General features: G+C 46.6%; 1 protein-coding gene across 2 annotated transcripts in view; it reads left to right on the forward strand.

Moving 5' to 3' along the window:
• SETD1B (SET domain containing 1B, histone lysine methyltransferase) overlaps positions 1-19,870 on the forward strand; it is a 48,676-nt gene that overhangs the window by 15,649 nt on the left and 13,157 nt on the right. For both annotated transcript variants that reach the window (XM_057421315.1, XM_057421316.1), the window contains exon 7: positions 16,230-17,006. In XM_057421315.1, coding sequence (XP_057277298.1) covers positions 16,230-17,006 — 777 coding nt within the window. The remainder of the gene's footprint in view (positions 1-16,229; positions 17,007-19,870) is intronic.

Below are 19,870 nucleotides of genomic sequence, written 5' to 3' on the forward strand. Positions count from 1 at the left end.
TTGCTTGCTAATAGGCAGAGCACTGCTTATTTTGTGCTTATGTAATCTATAGATGCTCTGCTGCACTAGAAACTTAGCTCCAAATTACAGTGTTTAACCATAGCATATAGCTTATGGCAGAATAATATTTGCAAGTCTGAGCTCTGCACCATTTGCAGTTAAAGAGCCCTGGGCATCTTCCCTTTGCTGGTTACAGAGTTCTTCCTATTCTTTTCAACACTCAGGTTTTAGCAGTGATGATACTGAATGTTCAGATGTCCTAAATACAGCCTGTGAAGCCACGCATTGAAGTGACACATTTCCCTCACAGTTTCTCCAGCCCATTATCATTCTGGTTGCATTTCACATCTGATGGTTGTGAAAAGTGACCAAGGGGATACAGACAAGTTACTGGATAGCAGCGTGTGTTGCAACGTGCTGTGACACTGAGAAAATGTGCCAGTGTGTTAGGTAATCAGTAGAAATATTGAGAAAATAATTGCTGTAAACATATTGTGTTGGCAGGCGCCAGCACAGCATTAATTTCTGGGGCTGATTCTGAAGGAGATGGAGCAGCCGCTGTGTTCTATATGTGTCTGTGTCTGACACAGAGCACCGAACAGACGAGCGCTTATTCAAATTTCTGCTGGCTGTTGCCTTTCCTGGAGTCCTCTAAATAGATACAGTTCATCAGTAGAATGGGTTTTTTTCTCCATATGCACCATGACTTTGCCACCCATCTTCTATTGTAATTTTCGGTTTGCGTGCGTGTTTGTTCCTAGTGAAGATGGGGCAAAACTCAAAATGAAACCTGTAAGTTCGTTAACTCGGCGCATCATGTACCTGCCCACAAGGGCTCCTTTGACCCAGTGTTACTGCTGTCTCAGGATTTAGTGTGAAAGTGCAGTGCTTGCTTTTGGAAATGCCCATTCATCAGGACAAGATTGCTCAGAATTTTTCAGCTCCTAGAAGCAAAGTATTAAGAAAATCATAGACTCTCAGACTGGTTTTTATTGGAAGGGATCTTACAGCTCATCCAGTTCCAACCCCCTGCCATGGGGCAGAGACACCTTCCACTAGAGCATATTGCTCCTAGCACCGTCCAGCCTGGCCTTGAACACTACCAGGGATGGGGCAGCCACAGCTTCTCTGGGCACCCTGTGCCAGCGCCTCAGCACCCTCACAGGGAAGAGCTTCTGCCTAAGAGCTCATCTCAGTCTCCCCTCTGGCAGGTTAAAGCCATTCCCCCCTTGTCTTGTCCCTGCAGGCCCTTGTCCAAAGCCCCTCTCCAGGTTTCTTGTAGCCCCTTTAGTCGCTGGAGCTGCTCTATGGTCTCCCTGGAGCCTTCTCTTCTCCAGGCTGAACAAACCCAGCTCTTTCAATGGTAAAAAACCCCAACAGTGTTTCATTTGCTTAGTGCTAAAATAAAGCCAGTGGCTGCTTTCCCAAGTTCCCAGCTGTGCAGACAGGCCTGATGAGGTCAAGATGTGTATAAACTAGCAAGAGAGCAAATTGGGGTTTCTCATTTCTCCCCAGGCTGGAATAGGTTCACTCCTTTGGGTGTTCCAGAAGTGTTGCTTCAGGAGCTGTTTGAGTAAAGGAAGTTGTTCGCGGCTTGGGCTTCGGCAGTCGCTGTTTGCATACAGGGCACTGTGAGCACTGCGCAGGCACGGCGCGGTGAGGAAATGAAACTGCTGCTTCAACTCCAAGCTGGCAGCAGCTCCTATGGTTTGGAGGTTTGGTTTGCAAAAGGGTCAGGCAGCTGTAGCAGAGCTTCCAATTTTCACCTGGGAATGGGGTATTTTGACTTGGCACTTTTTAGTGGCATTGGGATTTGCTGGCTGCCCTGAACCTGTGTGTTTAGTGGAGTATGTATTGATGTGGAGTTGATAACTGTCTACTAAGCAGAATTTATTGCACACCTTTGACCAGCCCACCTGTGTTTTGCCCAGTCTCTCTCTATACATATTGGGCAATAGATATGGGAGATCATTAGGGAAAACAGCTCTGAGGATGGTGAGGAGGGGAGGAAGAGGAGAAGAAGAGATGGTCTTACCAGGGTCCTGGCTTTGCCTGTGCTTTCAGGGTGGGATGTCCTCAGACTTGCCACTGCCTAATTCCCTGTATCAATGCGTGCAGTGGCACAGAGCCTTAGGAAGAAGAGGGTTGAGAATGGTGCAGGTTGGGTGACATGGAGGAAGGCCTGGGTTTTGCTTTCCCTGGGATTGAAACTGCCCTTTACTGGTCTGATTAAGGAATAAGTTGTCTGCTCCTTTGGTGGATGGTGTGGAGTGAGAGCTTCTTTCTTATATCCATTTTTTTTCCCCCAAAGAGCTGTGTTTCACAATAAGCAGTATAGTTTTGTGCTAGTGTCCAAGTGGTGTGTCCTCCTCCCACTGTGCAGGATTAACATGTGTTGCACGTGTCAGGGAGACATTCCCTCTGGAGCCTGGGGAGGGATTGATGAAGTTGGTGGCTTCTTTCCAGGTTTCGCTTCTCCCAAAGGAGCTTGTTATTTCTGGTGCCTTGAGTGTCCTAGACAAAACAAAACAGATGTATTTCAGGTGGAAGCAGGGGCTGGTTTAATGTTGGAGCACAGCTCTGGGAACAGTTTCCCAATCCAGTCCTTGTTGCTAAGGGGTCACCAAATGTGGCATTTTGGTCAGCAGATGTGGCGGAGTTTTCAGTGCAGATAATTGAGATTCTGTCTTTGAGAAGGATGCAGGTAAATGTGAGCAACTGTTACTACAGTGCTCTGAGCCTTTTGCTGTTGTCCAGGAAAAGAATTACTTGGAAAATATGGAAATCCTTAGAACGGCATAAAATTATTCAAATGACAGTAAAATATAAAGGGCAATCTACTATTTGAATACATGCCATGGAGATGCATGTGAAAGGATGCCTCTTGACAAGGGAATCTCAATGAATTGATTTGCTTGTTAATACAGTGTCAGGTGGGATGTAGCTCCCAAATTACACTAAAAAAGTGCTAGCAGCAGTTACTGAGGTGAATTCCAGGTCAGTGAGAAGCAGGAAGGCAGTGTGGGTTTGGTGGGGAAGGCAGCCTGATCCTAGCAGAGCCCTAGAGGAGGATGGAGACATCATGCTGGGCTTGCTTTGAAATTCCCTGGAAGCTGGCATCATGAAGGGATCACCAGCTGTGAGGCACCAGAAGTAAGCTGTGACCCTTGCTGGGATGGATGCTCAGGCTTCAACTTGAGAAAATCTCATTGCATGACTTTATCTTGGCTTCTTGCTGGGACACATGGGCTACAAAAGGGCTGTGGCACAAGGCTGCAGAGAGGGGAAGTGCCTTTTGGCACGGCTGCTGTGGCTGCACAGGGCTTGCAGGGGGACCCTGGTTGGCTTCTTCAGCCCAGCTGAGCTGGCTGTGTATTGCTGTGCGGTCATGGGGGGGGGGGGAACAGACAGGGAGACATGCCTAACTGTGGAGGTGGGTTTGCACCCACTGTGTGGTTGTTGCACCTTCCACATGGTCTCTGCCTGCTCTGAAAGGGTGTGTCTGTATCTGCTTTCAGTGTCCAAACTAAAGCAAACGTGAGCTCTAGACAGCACCATGCCTTTGAAAAAAATCAGAAGGGCAGCTCATAGCAGTTCTTGGAGTTCTGAGTTGGGATGGAGATTGTGTGAGGACCAGATGCTGGGGCTAAACATAAGAAGGATGGATGTTGGACCCTTGTTATGACTCAGGTTTTGCAGTACTTTTACTGTTTTAACTGAACTCTGGTATTTAGAGTATTGCTCAGTGTAACTGTTCTAGTGAGGTACAAGCATCATATCCAGTGAGATGTATTCATTGTGGTATGTGGAATAAGAAGTACCATGCAGCTCTGGTGCTTCAAAAGGTGCTGAGGGTAAGCTGTAAGTAAAAAACTAAGGCTTGCAAACCACCAAGCCAGCTGCTCCTGCACAACTGCTAAAAACCAAAAGATGTCCATTGCCTTCCAGCTTGTCACCTGCATGTGTGAGCACATAGCCACATTCTGCTGTTCCTGTGCCTTTCTCACAGCTGTTTCACATAGCTCTTCATGTGAGTAACCTGTCTTTTCATGAGTTCAATGTGTAACTTCAAACTAATGAGCCAATCTAATGGAAAAGCTGCTTTAAAAGTTAAAAGTATGAACTGTGTGACTGAGAGTGGTTCAGGTATGTCTGGTCAAGTATGGGCAGTAAGGATGCTGTACTACTGTGTGCTTCTGCAGGGCTTTGCACTCATCTTGATCATTTTAGCAAAGCTTTTTAAAGCAAGTGTTTTGAGTAAAGTAGGTGTCACCAACATGGGGAGGCCTGAAAGAGTCTGAAGGCTGAGGTGGCTCATGTGAGGAGTGGAGCACCCAGGACTGGCTGTGGCTGGATGGCTCTGCCCATGTGCAGGCAGCCCTTCCCCTTGAGCAGCCATCTGTGGGAGAGCTTGATTATAGCTTTGCTGCAAGAGAGAACAGAGACTTTGGACCAACTCTTGAGTAAGCAGGGAAAAGGCATGTCTTTACCTTAGTTGTGTGTGGTGGGGGGGTTATTTCCTCTAGGTTTCCAAAAGACCTTGAGTGGGAGGCCAGAGCAGTTTGTGCCATGCAAAAAATCCCCAGCAGCAGCAGGGCTGCTCCCCTGGGGTCCCTTTGTTGCTCATGACCAGCAGATTAGGACATGATCTTGTTTCAGTAGTTGCTGGTGAACATGTCTTCCACAAATACCTAATCCATTTCTAAACCCATCTGCACTTCTGAGTCTTTGCAGTATCCTGTGGCAATGAGGCATACAGTTCAAGTTTGCTTTAGGTGAGAAGAGTTGCCATGTGTTTGTTTTAGACCTCCTGCTTGCTAATGAGGAGACAGGTGGGGAAATCAGCATGTTTTACCTCTTGTCTCTGTTCTGAATATTCTGTGCCTGCACAAATGGCAGTGGGAGTGCAGCCCAGCTGTGGGTATTTCCACTCTGGTAATTTAGAACAGTTGTGGTTATTTTGCATATCATGGGGATAGTTTAATAGCAGAGGTTTTGTGTCTTCTAAAAGGCCATGAGAAATGTCATGTCCTGGACAGAGATTGTTTTTTGTTAAGGGATCAGTCAACACTTGATGGGCACATGGGTTATGTTTCTGTCACCTGAGAGCAGAGGTATGGGGGAAAAGTTGCCTTCCCCTCACTGTGCAGGTTTTGGAGAGGGTTAACCTGAAGGTATTACTGGCTGGATATTGCTTCAGGCTTTGTCTTAGAATGAGGAAGACTTTTAATGAATACTTTAGATACTTCAGCTGATGTGGCTGATTCTCTCCTCTCTGACTGCACTTAGTTAGATCAGAGTACAGCAAGAGAAGGAAAATCTAAGCAGGAAATAAAGCAGTGAAAAATTCAAATTGCCTCCAGAGAGGTCTGTTAAGAGAAGTGTTACCAAAGGGGAACTGTTTCTTGCTGGCCTCACCCTTACTTTTGAGGAAGAACATCTCTACTGAGCCTCTATAGCTGCTTGAAATAGGTTCCTTGGAGTGAAGCGTCTCCTGTGGTCTAGTTGGGTTTTAATGCATCCTTTACTGGGAAGGACTTGCCAGCTTGTGTTGTAATTCTCAGAAAATGAGTGGAGCTTGCTAAGCTCATTAGGGTGCCCATCATCATTTGTGGTCACTGCTGCAAAGGGCTCCTGCTCCAGCCACAGCCAGTTAAAGGGAATTTTTTGTCTTGCGAGCGTCTAATTCCTCAGGGTCATTCTCTGCTGCTGCCTCCCAGCACCTCCCTTGCACCACCTGCAGTAGGGGCTTTATGCAAAGTGGTTAGATGCTTTTTGTGAGGATCGGGTGGACTGGCTGAGCAGGCTTCTCTGCAGCAGTTTTGCTGGGAATTTCAGAAACACAGCAGATGTCTGTTGTCCCGTCTTGGGATGATGGCAGTGGCTGTCTCCAGAACAGAAGGCCACAAGTTCTCTTGATTTGAAACCATACTGTGTTGCCACTGTGACTGCAGGCAAAAGATGATAATGAGATCCTAAAGACTTTATTAACAGCATGTTCCCTTTCATGTGCTTCCTTAGTTCTTAAATAATTGGTACTGGGATAGGAGAGAGCTGCTGGGAGGAGAGTAGTGCTAAGTCTGTGTAACATCTCAGGCCAGCAGTGGAGGGCTCATGAAGTCTCAGCAAAAGCCTTCAGGAGAGGGAAAGGGTCACATGAAAATCAGGACTTCAACCCTTTCCCCTTGCTTGTTCCACACTTTTTGGGGAAGTAAAGCTTGTATTTGTCTGGAAGGGGCTTTTCTGGGCTACCTCAATCAGCTGTGGGTTTTCTTGCAGGTGCTAAAACCAGTTGCACCTCTTTGCTCCCTGGTTGCGTGAATGGATCAGGACTAGATCCTAGATCTGCATCCTAGAAATTCAGGGCAAGAATAGCTCAAACTGTGGGAGAGAGGAGGAAGAAGCCAGGTTCGTCATTTGTGATGCCTCTTGAGAAGGAAAGCAAGTGTCTGAGCTGCTGCCTCAGGATATACTAATGATACCTGGGTCTGAGAGCAGACGGCAGCGAGCAGAAGAGCATTAAAAGATGATACTGATGAATCATCTGACAAAAAGCTCTTTTTTTTTTTAACTTGTGCCCGTTGTCCTTCAAGACCTCAGCTCCTTTATTTCCACTGTCCCTTCTGAGGAGACTCAGTGTTGCTCAGGTTGCATTGTGGACATCCAGGTCCTGCAAATGAAACTGCTGTTGCTACTAACACTGGAAATGCAGAGGACACTGATCAGAGTGCTGAAAATGCTGCCGTAACTGTCAGCCATGTGATTTCAGATGCTCCAGGGTGTAGTAGTAGTGTGTAAAAGGAGAAGAATATCAAACTGGCCTAGTTCTGCTGATTAGAACTTGTTTAAATACAGTATGTGTACAGCCTGTTCTTCAGTAGGCTGATACCAGTTGGGAGGCTAGACTGTTTTCTAAGTTTATCTGCTTTCTTATCACCCTACTGGTAGCAAGATCTGAATTCATGGCTCCGTTTGACCTAAGGTTTAAGTAGAAGGGTAAGCTCAGGGGATGGCATATGAGCTCCTGCCTGGCACTGAGCTATAAGGTGTCTGTGTACTCTGCACAGACAGTTATTGCACCTTTATGTTTTACTTATAGGTGGACTCTGATCTAATGTTGCCAATTCCCTTTATCTCTGATTGTAAAATACCTTCTTTCTAGAAACGTGGGTGCATTTCTGCACACCAGCACAAAGAACAAAACAGCAGAGTCATTGGGAAATGAGTTCTCCATATGCGGTGTGATTTCTGCTAAATTCCTGGCTTTTCTTTGCATCTTTAGGGAGGGAGAAACTGCCTCAAGCTCTGCATCTTTTGTGTGTGGACAGACCTTAGAATAAAACCTACTGATAATAGCCGAGATGGCAGAACATGACAGAGAAGCCCATTGCATGCTTATTGCTGCCTTTCTCTTTTTTCAGAGAGGCTGTTCAGTTCTTCTGTTGGATTTGGCTGGTTTGTTCCCAGTACTCTGCATCACTGAACCTGGTGTCTGAAAAGGGCTTTACCTGGGTAAAGCTGGTCTGGCTGTATGAAAGTCTTTGGGAGAAGCAAAGAACATTCCCTGACTAATTTATCTGTAGGGGGTATTTTCTTGCCACTCTACCATCCTTTTATGCATGACTTAGCTTCCCAGCCGACTAAAGTCTTTGAAGTTCGATTGCAAATAGCTCTTCAGCTATCCCTTCCCCCATCTAATACAGGGAAACCAGAACAACCATTCCTGTGGAAAGATCCTGTCTTGTTACATGTCTCTCCAATGTTAACACCCTTCTCTTTTCCTCCTTCCTTTTCCCTACCTCCTCCTCCCCCCCATAAAAAAAAACTTTTTTTTTCTCCCTTAATGAGATCTACTTAAGACTTGAGGGAAAAGGCCATGGTTCCATGAGATGGTAAATCCAATTTTAGGGTGTTTCATATGTAATGAGAACCACTGTGTCCGCATGAGGCAGCCCCTGAATTGGCACACATTCATCCTGCCATTTCAGATTTGTTCACATAATGCAGAAGGGGTGACTGTCCAGGCCAGCTTCACATCGGGGCATGCACAGGCTGCCCAGGCAACCCCGAACTCAGGATGGGGGCCACTGAGTCCCCGTCTCTTACTCTTGCTGTACTTTATGATCTGCCCAGTTGTATATTCACGTTTATCTCTGCTCAAACCTGTGCAGTTGGGGGGCTCTGGAAGTTTCCAGTTTCAGCACTGATGTACATGGACCCAAAGGATGTTAGGTGAGCCTGCACTCTTCCTAGAGCTGTCCCTGCAGACACCACAGTTTCTTGTACAGGCAGGTAGCCCAAGGGCGATGTCTGGCTTCTCCAGGTATCTCTTTTTCAGTGATCTTGCCTGGAAGCTTGCAGTTCAGAGCCTCTTTTCTCTTTTGGAAGGGAGAAAGATCTGAACGAAACCACCCCTTTTGTGGAAGGTAGTGCACTTGCTAACAAACAGAGCAAACCCCTCAGCATGTTATTGCCCTCTTTGCTACTTCATCTCTTCAGGCTTTGTGCTGAGGCAAAACTGGCAGTTATTTTCCCACTGGCTTGCTTTAGGGATGTGAGGCTTGCTGTCCTAGGAAGCTTGTGCAGTGGGCTCTTGAAAATCACGTTGAAAACTGAAGTGTGTGCGTTTTTGCCAAGAGAATGGATTTTTGAAAGTACTGAATACTGGTTGAGTCTTTTCCCCCTGTGATCACATTTCTCACATTGTCTTGTGTCTGGATCAGTGAAGATCTGGTTACCTTGGACCACTGTTGCACTGCATTTGCTTCCCATCTCTGTCCTCTTTGCTTTACTTAGTTGTTCTTCCCTGAGTTGCTTGCTAAATAAAAGAAGTTTTTAACTTGATGCATATGAGGGGCTTCAGGAACTTGGCGGTGTAAATTTGCAGGAGCCTGGGTTGCTGTCTTTAGTACTTCTGCCCATTGTGAAGGAGTCATTTTAGCTCATTTTGTCATCTTGATTCACTAGATTTTCTAATGATGGCTTGGACCATTGGGCAACCTTCCAGCTCTCCTGCTGTCCTTAAAACACAGTGTTTCTAGTGCCAGGAAGCACTGCAAGAGAGTGTAGAGACCTTTTCCCTTTGTAAACTTCCCTCTCTCAAGAACCCATGCTGCTGTGCACTGAAAGCCCAGGTGAGCTCCTCCTCACATCCTTCTAGATCTCAACTTGTGGCATCTCCCCATGTGCAGGACCATCTAATTAGGGAGCACATTGTGAGACACATGCACAGTGATGGGATTTCCTCACCCCTGTCCTGAGACTGATGGGGAATTCTTCCTCTCTCCTCCTGTGGTTTGAGGTATCAACTTAAAAGTTGGCATTAGAAGAAAAGAAGAAAGTGGCATAAGTTAGGCTGGTGTTTGCAGTGCTGTATGTTTACAGTGAGCACTTGAATATTATTTGCACTTGTTCTACTTGTTGTGCAGCCCTGTAGGTGTGGAGAGAATTGTTTGTGCCAAAGAAGTGCTGCAAATAAGTACCAGACCAAAACACAAGCTGGGCTGACAGTGTATGTGTCAGATAGGGTACTGTCATCTTACAGAGCTTGAATTCTCTTTTTCAAGCAGTGAGAGATACTTCAGCAGTTGATAATAAAGAAACCAAACCACCCAAGTAATTCCTCTCTTGTGAGAAATCCCTGCTCCATTGCAGCCTTTTTGGTGTCCCTTTTTGAGGAACACGGGTGGATCTGTTGTGCTGTTGTATCTGTGTTCTGCTCTGCTTTGTTTGCAACCTTTGCCTGCGAATTAGGTTTGCAAAGTGCTGTATAAATATAGAGCTATATTAAACAATCTTGCAGTCTTCTGTTCTTGAGATAGAAATACATGTTGCTGAAGATACTTATAATCACTGATTTGTAATATGTTAATCTTTCCATTTGCCTGTTACTGGCAGTGAGCTGTGCATTTTATTACAGTGCAGATACACCTGAAAGCTGTCTTTATCCCAGTTAAAAGCTGCTGTGATTGCAGTTGTGTGCCCTGACAGTGGCAGGATGATGGGATGCTCCCTTGCTGCCCAGAGGATTTGGAAAGGTGTGACTAACCTCAAGGGTGTCCGGGGGGAGGCAGTAAACGTCAGCATAGATCCAGGCAGCAGTGGTGGTGTTCTGGCCACCATGGGCACTGGTGATGGCACAGTTATCTGAACAGGCTTGAGAGCTCACCTGGGAAGGTGCAGGCAGTGATTTGTTCTGTGTGTGGTTTATCTGCTGCTGTAGCTAAACTGCTGGCAAACCACCTATGCTCTGCCCTCTCATACTCCACTTCTGCCACACCAGCAAAGTCCCACCCTTGTGTGTGTGTTCATTCAGAGAGAAAGCTATAATTATAGCAAAGTGAAAATATTTGTATGTATTGTAAATATGGTGCTGAGTCTGCTTTGTTCATGCCTGACACCGGGAGGTGTGGATGCTTAGCACGGTCTCTCTGCCATGTCATCCTGCCTGAGTGTTGCCCTCCCAGCAAGCAGAGGCAGTTCGGACACACGGCTGCTCTTTACATGCTTTGCTATGGAACCTGGAAGCTCTTCTCCAGCTAAAAGCAGATTTAAAAATGAGCAAAATAGTACTCTCTGAAGCCCTTGCTGTAGATTTTGGGACAGCAAGAGGTATTTGCTCTTAGTGAAGCAAATGGTGGGATTTTGTGGCCATAATTTGAAAGGGTTTGTGTTTTTTTTAAGGAGTTTTTAGTTGAAATCATGTCACTGAGGAAGAATTGCAGGTGGCTGGTTGGCATCCTCAGGATCCCTGTCTGTTCTGCAAGGTGTAAGAAATGCGGCAGGTTTGAAACATCTCGTTCTTTTTAATGTGCTCTGTAGAAGAGGTCTGCGAAGAGAGAGGTGTGTGTTAGAGAGCTTGGGCTCTTTTCACCCTGGGATCACAGCACATCGTTCTGGGGCCATTTCCCTTGTCAAACACAGAGCATGGCGAGGAGAGGCAGCCAGAGCCAGGGAAGTTGAAGGGACCTCAAGTCTGTTCTCGACCCTCTGTAGTGTGTTGTGCAGCTGTTGGGTCAGTTGTCCTCTTCCCCTTGCCTCTGAAGGCTTTTCTTTCCCTACCTCTTTGTAAGGATAAAAGGTGAAACTTGTTCACTTGTGGAATTTTTAGACGTGGGTGGACTTAATCCAAACCCAATTGATGGCTGTTTGACCAGGTTTTGTCTGACAGTCACTTCTGATTTTAGTTCCGGCTTTATGGAAAAGCTGCTTCTTAACATTTTAAATGGCAAAGCTTTTCCGTGTTTCAGTATGGAGTTTTTTAAGGTTTAGGGCTTAAAGAGTGAATTCTTTTGTTGTTTCCTTTCTGTGAGTGCAAGTTGCAGCAGGCTGAAAGGTTAGCTACTTCTTGCAAGCATGGGATGCTTCACTTCATTACAGCTAATGACCTTGCATTGTGCTGAATGCCATTGATCCTGCATGTCATTATTTTGATGCACCAGAGCTCAGCCAGGCTGTGTCAGAGCAGTTGCTATGTTCAGTGATAGAAGTTCTCAACCTCAAATATAAGTAATGTGGTACCCAGCAGAATATTTAAGTGAAATGAGCTGTAAGCTGATGGTATTCAAAATGCATTCTGAAATTCTGAGTGAATTCTTTCTCAGATGGCCTTTTTAAAAGGAAATGAAAGCATGTGAAGTTCCTCTGCACGTAGGAAGGGTACTGAACAGCACCTACGATGAAGCTCCCAACTGCTGCCGCAGTGTCACTGCTCCTCTGGGAACAGCCTCTTCACATCTGGAAACTGCCAGTTCTGCATGCAGATATTAGGATGTAGTTTCTTTTTTCTGCAGGTATGAACATTTGCTTGCTAAATGCTGGGTATTGCTCTGAGATTAGACCGATACCCTGCATTCAGTGGCTCTCTACCCTGTCATTATTCAGGCTGATGCAGGAGTGAGATTTTGGGATGTTCCCTTCACTTAAGAGGATCTGCCTGTGCTAAAATGCACTGTACCAGTATTAAAGGTGGCATTTAGCATTTTGGGTGAACAGTGAATGAGGCCATTTATAACCAGTTACACTGATGTGAATCTCTCCCAACAAATCTGCATCATTAAAACACCTTTGGAAAAATGTGTCATGCATAAAATTAAATACCTGTTTTGCTAACTCCTGATTTAATTAATGCAAAGTAAAGATGGCAGCACAGATTAATTTAGTTGGAAATGGCTTTTCTCTCAGTGGGCTGAAGGGAGGTTTTCTGGAGGTGTTGTACTGGGTGCCCTCAAAGCAGGTGAGTGAACTCCAGGTCTGATCGACACAGGTTTTTTGATAGTGATGGCAATGACATCCTCATAACAGTGCATACAGCCCAATGACAGCCTCATAACAGTGCCTTACATCAGCCCACTTTTTTCCCCTTGCATGAGCAAAGAGGGAGACCAGCTAGAAGGCAGTTTCTTTGGGAGGACAGTGTAGCTACTTTTCAGTTTTACCCTGAGAGGTATTTGGTAGCAACCGCAGTAAATCCAGGTTCAGAAAGGTGAATGAAAAGAAATCCATATAACAGAAGATCTTTTGATGTCTCCCCCTGGTTTTTCCTTCTGTACCTTGATCCCTTTCACTCAGTTGGTGCCCATGTTTCCCCTTGCCTTAGATATGGCTTTCCTGTAACTGCTCATCCACTTTAAATATTCATTCCTCTTAACTTTCTTTAAAGACTCCCTTTTAGACCATCTTCTTTTAGTTTGACCTCTTTCCTAACCTTGGCTATTCTTTTCTCAACCCCCTTGCCTTTTTGATCTGTTTCTCCCTGCTGCTTCATCTCTTTCCCTTTCCATCTTGCTCGGGATAAAACTGGAGCACAGGCTGTTCACTGTAAAAGTACAGGTGAGTTGTCAGCCCGATATTATAGGAAGCAGAGAATCTGTTGTTGCTTCCTGGAGACACATCTGAGCGCCAAAAGAAATTAAAATAATCTTTCATATGTGAATGATGCTCCTTAGTGCTTTAGCAGTTCTTATTTCACCTTAAGTAAAAATAAATCATAAATCACAGGCTGGTTTGGGTTGGAAGGGACCTTAAAGCTCATCCAGTTCCAACCCCTGCCATGGGCAGGGACACCTTCCACTAGAGCAGCTTGCTCCAACCCCCTGTGTCCAACCTGGCTTTGGGCACTGACAGGGATGGGCAGTATATATGCAACTATGTATGCAAATATATGCAACTTATAAATACATGTATGCAGGAAAAAAGCATGCCGTGCACTACAGCATGGACTCCAGCTTGTCCTGCCACCTCTCTGCAGTTTCAGGATTGGCTTTTTCCAGCTGATCTTTCCTTCAAGAGGGAAAACCAACATTATTTGTCAGGCAGGATTCTTTGGTATTGAGACTGAGCAAAGGGCTGGTGTGGATGGGAGTGGGCTCTGGGTGATAGGCAGGAGCATGCAGGTCTCCTGCAGCAGCACTTTCTGAGATGGGCTGCTCTGGGCTGGTGGTGCTGCAGGAGGGGAGAATCCTGCAGGGAGAACTGGGGATTGGGAAGGATTTGTGGCTTGGAGCTCCCCGTCATACTGCCTAGTGTTGGTGCACCAATGAGGCTTCATGGGGTGACTTTCCTCTATACCCCATAAGATGAGGTGAATGCGAGTGTGAAGCTGATTTTGCCTATCTTTGGTAGCCTAAATAGTTGTGGCTTCCTATCTAATGCTGACCTTTAGCATCATCCAGCTTTTGCAATTGGAACCAGTGCATTTAACAGTGCCTTTTGTGTTCACTGACTGAAAAACGGCGTTTGTTCCACAGGAAACTTGTTTGCACCTGCCACAGTCCCCATCTTTGCTCTTCCTTTGCTCCGCTCACTGGAGCTGCAGCAGTTGAAACTGTAGAATGTCCTCTCATTCCCCAGCATCATCAGCGTGGAACGTGACTGCAATAGAGCAGCTGGGGAGAGGATGCAGGGGGTGAGACCTGCTTAGAAACCTCAGCCAGATGTGTACAGCTCAAGGAGGAGATGATACAGTTCAGCTTTGGAAAGAGTCAAGTGCAGTGGGTTATTATTTCGACTTCTCTTTTTTTAGCTGTTCATTTGAGGGGTTTCAGAACAGCTCTTGGAATACCTCCCTGCACGCACAGATGCAAGTCCTGTCTCCGTTACTCCTAGCTCTTGCTGCAGGGTTTGCCAGGCTTGTGCTTTCTGCCCTTCTGCAGATGGTTACACAGTGGTCTCCTGAGGGGTTGGACATGTTCAGACCCCTAAAACCATGGGTGGCTTTTTGGAGGTGACCCATGCAGTGCATGAGCCGGTGGGTTCATGCTGCAGCAGAAGAATGCGGGGAAGCCAGGGCGAGGGGAGGTGCTAGGACAAGAGGATTTGCAAAGCTGCTGTTCCAAGTGTTGTGCTCAGCCTGCTCTCTGGTGGTAGCTGCTGTAGCAGAGATGACCTTTGCTTAAACGTGAAGCATTTGGTTTGATTGGGATACTCAGCTTCGTACAGCTACAGTTTAGAGTTGTCAGCTCATCTGCTCTTGCTTTTGTTCCCTTATCCCATGCAAGGTACACCGGTTACAAATAATATCACAGCAGCTTTAAAGCCAACAAAGCTTGCTTCTTCCCAACAGCTCTCTCCAGTGCAGGTTCTCCGGTGTCTGATAAAGGCTGAGCTCTGTCGCTCTTTTCTTTCAGACTGGGGAGACTAGTAGGAGGGCAGACAGAAGAGGCACCTGCTGGCACAAAACGTGGAAGAAATAAACAACCTGGGGATCTTGAGTCAAATTTGGCTGAAAACAGCCAGCAGGATCCAGAACTCTTGCTAGGGTTGAGATGCAGAGAAGTACTTAAAAGACCATTTGACTGCGATCTCTTCTTACTGCCTCAGCTGGGCTGGAGCCTGCAGCATGCAGGGCAGGCAGAAGAGCTCCGGTGGAGGTAGAGCATCACTGCTGTGCTCTGGTCTGTGCTGGTGAATGTAGGGATTCTCCTTTAGATCAGCTGATGGCAACATCCAAACTGTTTGTCTGGGTTTGTTGTGCGAAGCTGTTGTGAGGAAGGAGGTGCTTGGTAAATCTTTCAAAGGAGGCAAACCAGCCATGCTTATAGAGAGCCTGGGAGGCACTGTTGTGGTGAATGCTGCTCTTCAGTCCTGAAAATAGCTGAGGAGTGTTTGCTGTCACAAGAGTGATGGAACAAAAGGAAGAATGGGAGAAATAGTTTTGGAGGCGGTTGTTTTGACCCTGTCCTGTGTTTGCTGACATCCCACTAGTAAAGGGTCAGTCCCATTCGTGTTTCCTAGATAAACTGTCAGTGTGATGGATATGTCTTCCAGCAGTATTTGGTTGCTGTATTTCTTATCGGGATTTGTTTTCACGATACCTGAGGGATGTGACAGTCATATGTGTGGTTTCGTTGTGCTGGAGACACCTTCAGGACTGAAGTGCCTGTAGGACGTAGCATGCAGGTGTGACCATTTGCTGTTGAGGATGGGGCTTTTCTGTTGGACAAGACCTAATCAGGCAGCTTTGAGACTTCAGAACAGGCAGGCACCTTCTGTTGTAATCCATTTTCCATCCCTTTGATAGCGGAGGTAGGACGTTGTTCCAGCGTTTTATATAACTCTACTTCTTGTTGCTAGTAAAGTATTCATTTTGCCCAAAACCATGGTATATGCTGTGTCTTTGAATCCCAGTATTTATGACTGATGCTTAAAGGTAATTTAAGGAGACGTAGGGTTCTCTTTTCCCCATGTGAATTGCTGTGGTCTAGTCAAGACAGCTTGCAGCAGCAACCACGTGGAAGTGTTGTCTTCCCACAATTAGAGGTTAAGAGTTGACAGCAAATGAGCCAGGAATTATAATTAAAAAAAACAGGGTAATTTGAGCATGGTGAAAACCAGGGAATAAAAATTCTTGGTGGAATGCACGTTGTCAGTATTGGGTGCAAATAAGAGCTAATGAATCTTGCAGTGAAAGATGTTTGAATTGTGTTTATTTTGCTGAGCAGGGGGGGAATTCCTCCTATTCCATTGGAGCTCAGGGTTTTGTTCAGTTGGTATTGATGCTCTTTTGGAAAGCTTTTACCTCTCTGCTTTCTGAGGTCTGACATAGAAGAGAAAGGCTTCAATAGGCACCAGCTGCTCAGTGGGCCCTTTCTTTTCAGAGCATCGCTTGCTTTTCTCCATTCCCAATTAAAGTGTGTGTGAAACTTAGCTTTTGTTTGAAGCAGCGGGCGCTGTGATATTCCATGTAAAAGGAATGTGCTCCTCACCTTTTCTCTCCTTTTTTGCCGCAGGGTCAGCATTCTTCAGGGGAGGACATGGAGATCTCTGACGATGAGACCAACCCTGCACCCATCACCAGTGCAGAATGTGCCAAAACCATTGTGGTGAACTCCTCTGTCAGCAACACAGGCGTGATGGCCCCATCGATTCCTCCCATGCCACCACCAGGATTCCCTCCTCTTCCTCCTCCTCCTCCACCACCTCCACAGCCAGGCTTCCCGATGCCTCCGCCGCTGCCTCCACCACCTCCACCTACTCACCCTGCTGTCACTGTCCCCCCCCCACCACTCCCTGCCCCTCCTGGGGTCCCTCCACCTCATATCTTGCCTCCGCTTCCTCCGTTCCATCCTGGCATGTTCCCTGTCATGCAAGTGGATATGATAAGTGTCTTGGGGAACCAGTGGGGTGGCATGCCAATGTCCTTCCAGATGCAAACTCAGATGCTGAGCCGCATGATGCAGGCACAGAACACATACCAGTATCCGCCTTTCATGACGGGTCGGATGCAGTTTGTGAACCTTCCACCCTACCGCCCTTTCTCTATGGGAGCAGCTCTTGGTCGTGGTCAGCAGTGGCCACCGCTGCCCAAGTTTGACCCTTCGGTTCCACCACCGGGTTATGAGCCGAAGAAGGAAGATCCCCACAAAGCCACTGTGGATGGAGTCCTCTTGGTCATAGTGAAGGAACTAAAGGCTATCATGAAAAGGGACCTGAACCGGAAGATGGTTGAAGTGGTAGCGTTTCGGGCATTTGATGACTGGTGGGACAAGAAGGAACGTCTGGCAAAGGTAGGCTTGCACATACTCTCTGCTGGATCCCGAGGGGAACTGTTCTTAGTGCTTGTGGCACCTGCCTTGGGACAGTGTAACACTCTGGTATTAAACTTGGCATATTTCCATGGTGTCACGCCATATATGCAGGCATTTTGTGCTGCTTTGCCATCAGAACAAACACAAGTGGGAATTTTAGTCCTTTCCAGTCACAGGTGGAATTACACCATTGCAGAGTTATCTCTGAGCACATGTGGAGTCACAGCTGCTCACCTAGGAGTGAGCTGCTGCTCTGTCTCACACCATCCCGCTGATTGAATGCGGTCCCAAGGAAGAAATGTTTAGTTCTTGGTGTCATCCCTCTGCTTTGGGGTGATCTTCTCATCCCCTCCAGCTCCTTCTCATCCCCTCTCATCCTCTTCCAACTTTAGGGGAACCCTTTATTTGCAAGGAACTAAGCACAGGGTCTTGGACACCATGTTCATCTTTGGTGGCATGCTGCCCAACCCGGCCTGCATGGCTGCTCAGTTCATCCTGGCTGGATGCCTCCAGAAAGGGGTTTGCAGGAAGAAATTACCTCCCCATCAGGAGAAAAACATGCAAGGGCTTCTCACATCTAAGAGGAAACTGTACTTCAGCTCCAAAAAACCTGAAGTCAGATGCAACAGGAGCGTTTGAAACCACCAAGCTGCTGTTTTGTGTTCTCCACTCTGTGTGATGAGATCCACTCCTCTGCACTCCCCCCACCTCCCCAGTCCATGTATACAGCAGCAGTTAACTAAAAAGCTGAATACTGGCCAAATCCATGAGGAGTTCCAGGGATTAGTTAAGAAAACAGTTCTGCGTGAGTTGTCTCATCCTTTCTCAGCCAATTTAAAGTGTACCTCAGCCAGGAAACATCTCTGTGACCTAATATGTGATGAATTTGTCACTGCCAAGAAACTCACACTATAGAAAGGTTCATGCAAACCTGAGAATTACTATTGCAGTGAATTCTTGTGAATAAAACCGCAACAAACCAAACCTGCAGATGCATTTTCTGTTTAAGATGCCAGTTTTCAGAGCAGTATCTCCATTACCTGCTGGTGGCACGTTAACTCCAGTGCCTGGGAGAGCTCCTTGGCTTTCCATTACCATTCCGTTGGTAATGCTGCTGCTTAACAGCTGGTTTATGGCAGTGTAATTTGTTCTGACTTGGAGCTGGCTGGGGTGACGTGTGCCAGGAAACCAGGTCCCTGTCCTCCTGACTCATGTTTGGAGCTTCTGTCTCCCACCAGCGTTTGCTGACCTTTTTGCAGGAGGCCCCTCGATTTCCAGGGCAATGAGGGAAACAAATCCAGTGAACAAGTTGCAAAAGCCGTGACTGAAGTACCCAAGAAGTTGTTCTAAACCAGGTATCTGCAGTGGAGAAGCAGAAGCAAGCCTAGGCAAATCTGCAGCAGCTGCTTGGGCTCTTTATATACTGAGCTATGGCTGGATTTAGCATGTTCCTCCCTTCACCTGGAATCTGTAATCCACTTTGGGACAGGAAGTTGACTGTACCACAGCAGCTTGCCACAGTCCTTGCCACAGGTCATGTTGGACATGAGTAGTCTAATTGGGCATACAGAATTGCTGCATGGAAAACCACTTGTGCTTTCTAACCAGGAACAGAAATGCCAGAGCTGTTGCTGGTTCAGGGCACTGCGTGGAGAGCCCTCTGCCAGGCCATGTGCTGCTGTCACATGCAGAAAAATGTCACATATTTCAGAGCCTCCTTTCTGCTAGGGCTGGGCATCCCCTGACACTGGTGTGGGACAGGATTCCTTCTCAGTGACAAGCTGACTCCTAAACTGAACTTACCTTCCTATTGCTGGTGTCTTTGTGCATGTGTGAGGATGAGCCAGCTGGGCTCCTTGATGGCAGCTGTAGGTAGGTTCCCCATGTATTTTGCCACCAAATTATTTTTCTAGAATAGACCAAGACCTCCAGGCACTGTTAGAGCTGAAATGACCCTCTAAAACAGGCCCTGCATCCCCATTTCTTCCTTCCTAACAGTTTTAATTGGAGCTCCTCGTATTTTTCCTGATTGACTGATGATAGTGAAAGAAATCATGTTACTTTCAGAGGTTTGCAGTGTAAGTAAGACAACATATCTGCTTTTTTACATCTTTTCTTCTTTAGAAATAAATGAAGCACATTTATAGGGAAAGATAATATCTTTTAATATCTCCTATCCTTGGACCATCTAGCTGCAGTAGTCCTGTTATGTCACAGGAGAGATCAAAGCTTGTCTTAGCACTTGAGCTCTGCTGTATGCCGGTTCCTGCGCTAGGTCCCTGTAGGGACACAGTAGGTCTCCCTGACCTTCCCAGGCATGACAGCAGGAAGCCCTGTGGGCGTCTTTCTATCCCCTGACTGCCCAACAATGCTCAAGTTTAGTAGGACAGCAGATACTACCTACTCAGTGCTGCCAGCAGCCCCTGAACCACACAAGGCGGCAAGACACTTGCCACCTCCCGTGCCTCAGTTTTTCTCTTTTCTCCCTGTGTTTTGGCTGCTGTCTTCCATCAAAGGAATCAACTTGGGCAGCTGATTGACTGCCAAGAAGTATCATGCCATAGGTAAAAGATGGGAAAGCTCAAGGATAAAGCTGGTGTCCTAGGTCAGGCAGGATAGAAAACATATGTGGTGAAAGCTGCTGAGGAGCGTGTTGCTGGTGAAGGCAGCATGTACCACAGACTGTCTGCCTGAGGAAGGCTTTTCCCTGTTCCCAAATCTAGTGATGGGTTTAAGTTTAAAGCCTGGATAAAATGCATTAAGCAGAGTGCCAGGAATAACCTGCCATCTCTGGCATGGAGTGTTGCTGTTTGGATTCTTGATATTCCCACTAGTCTTGTCCC

Source organism: Pezoporus wallicus, unplaced genomic scaffold (assembly GCF_028554395.1).
Source record: "Pezoporus wallicus isolate ANWC-B61680 ecotype Strahan unplaced genomic scaffold, APGP_CSIRO_Pwel_v1 contig_9584, whole genome shotgun sequence".
NCBI classification, from domain to species: Eukaryota; Metazoa; Chordata; class Aves; order Psittaciformes; family Psittacidae; genus Pezoporus; species Pezoporus wallicus.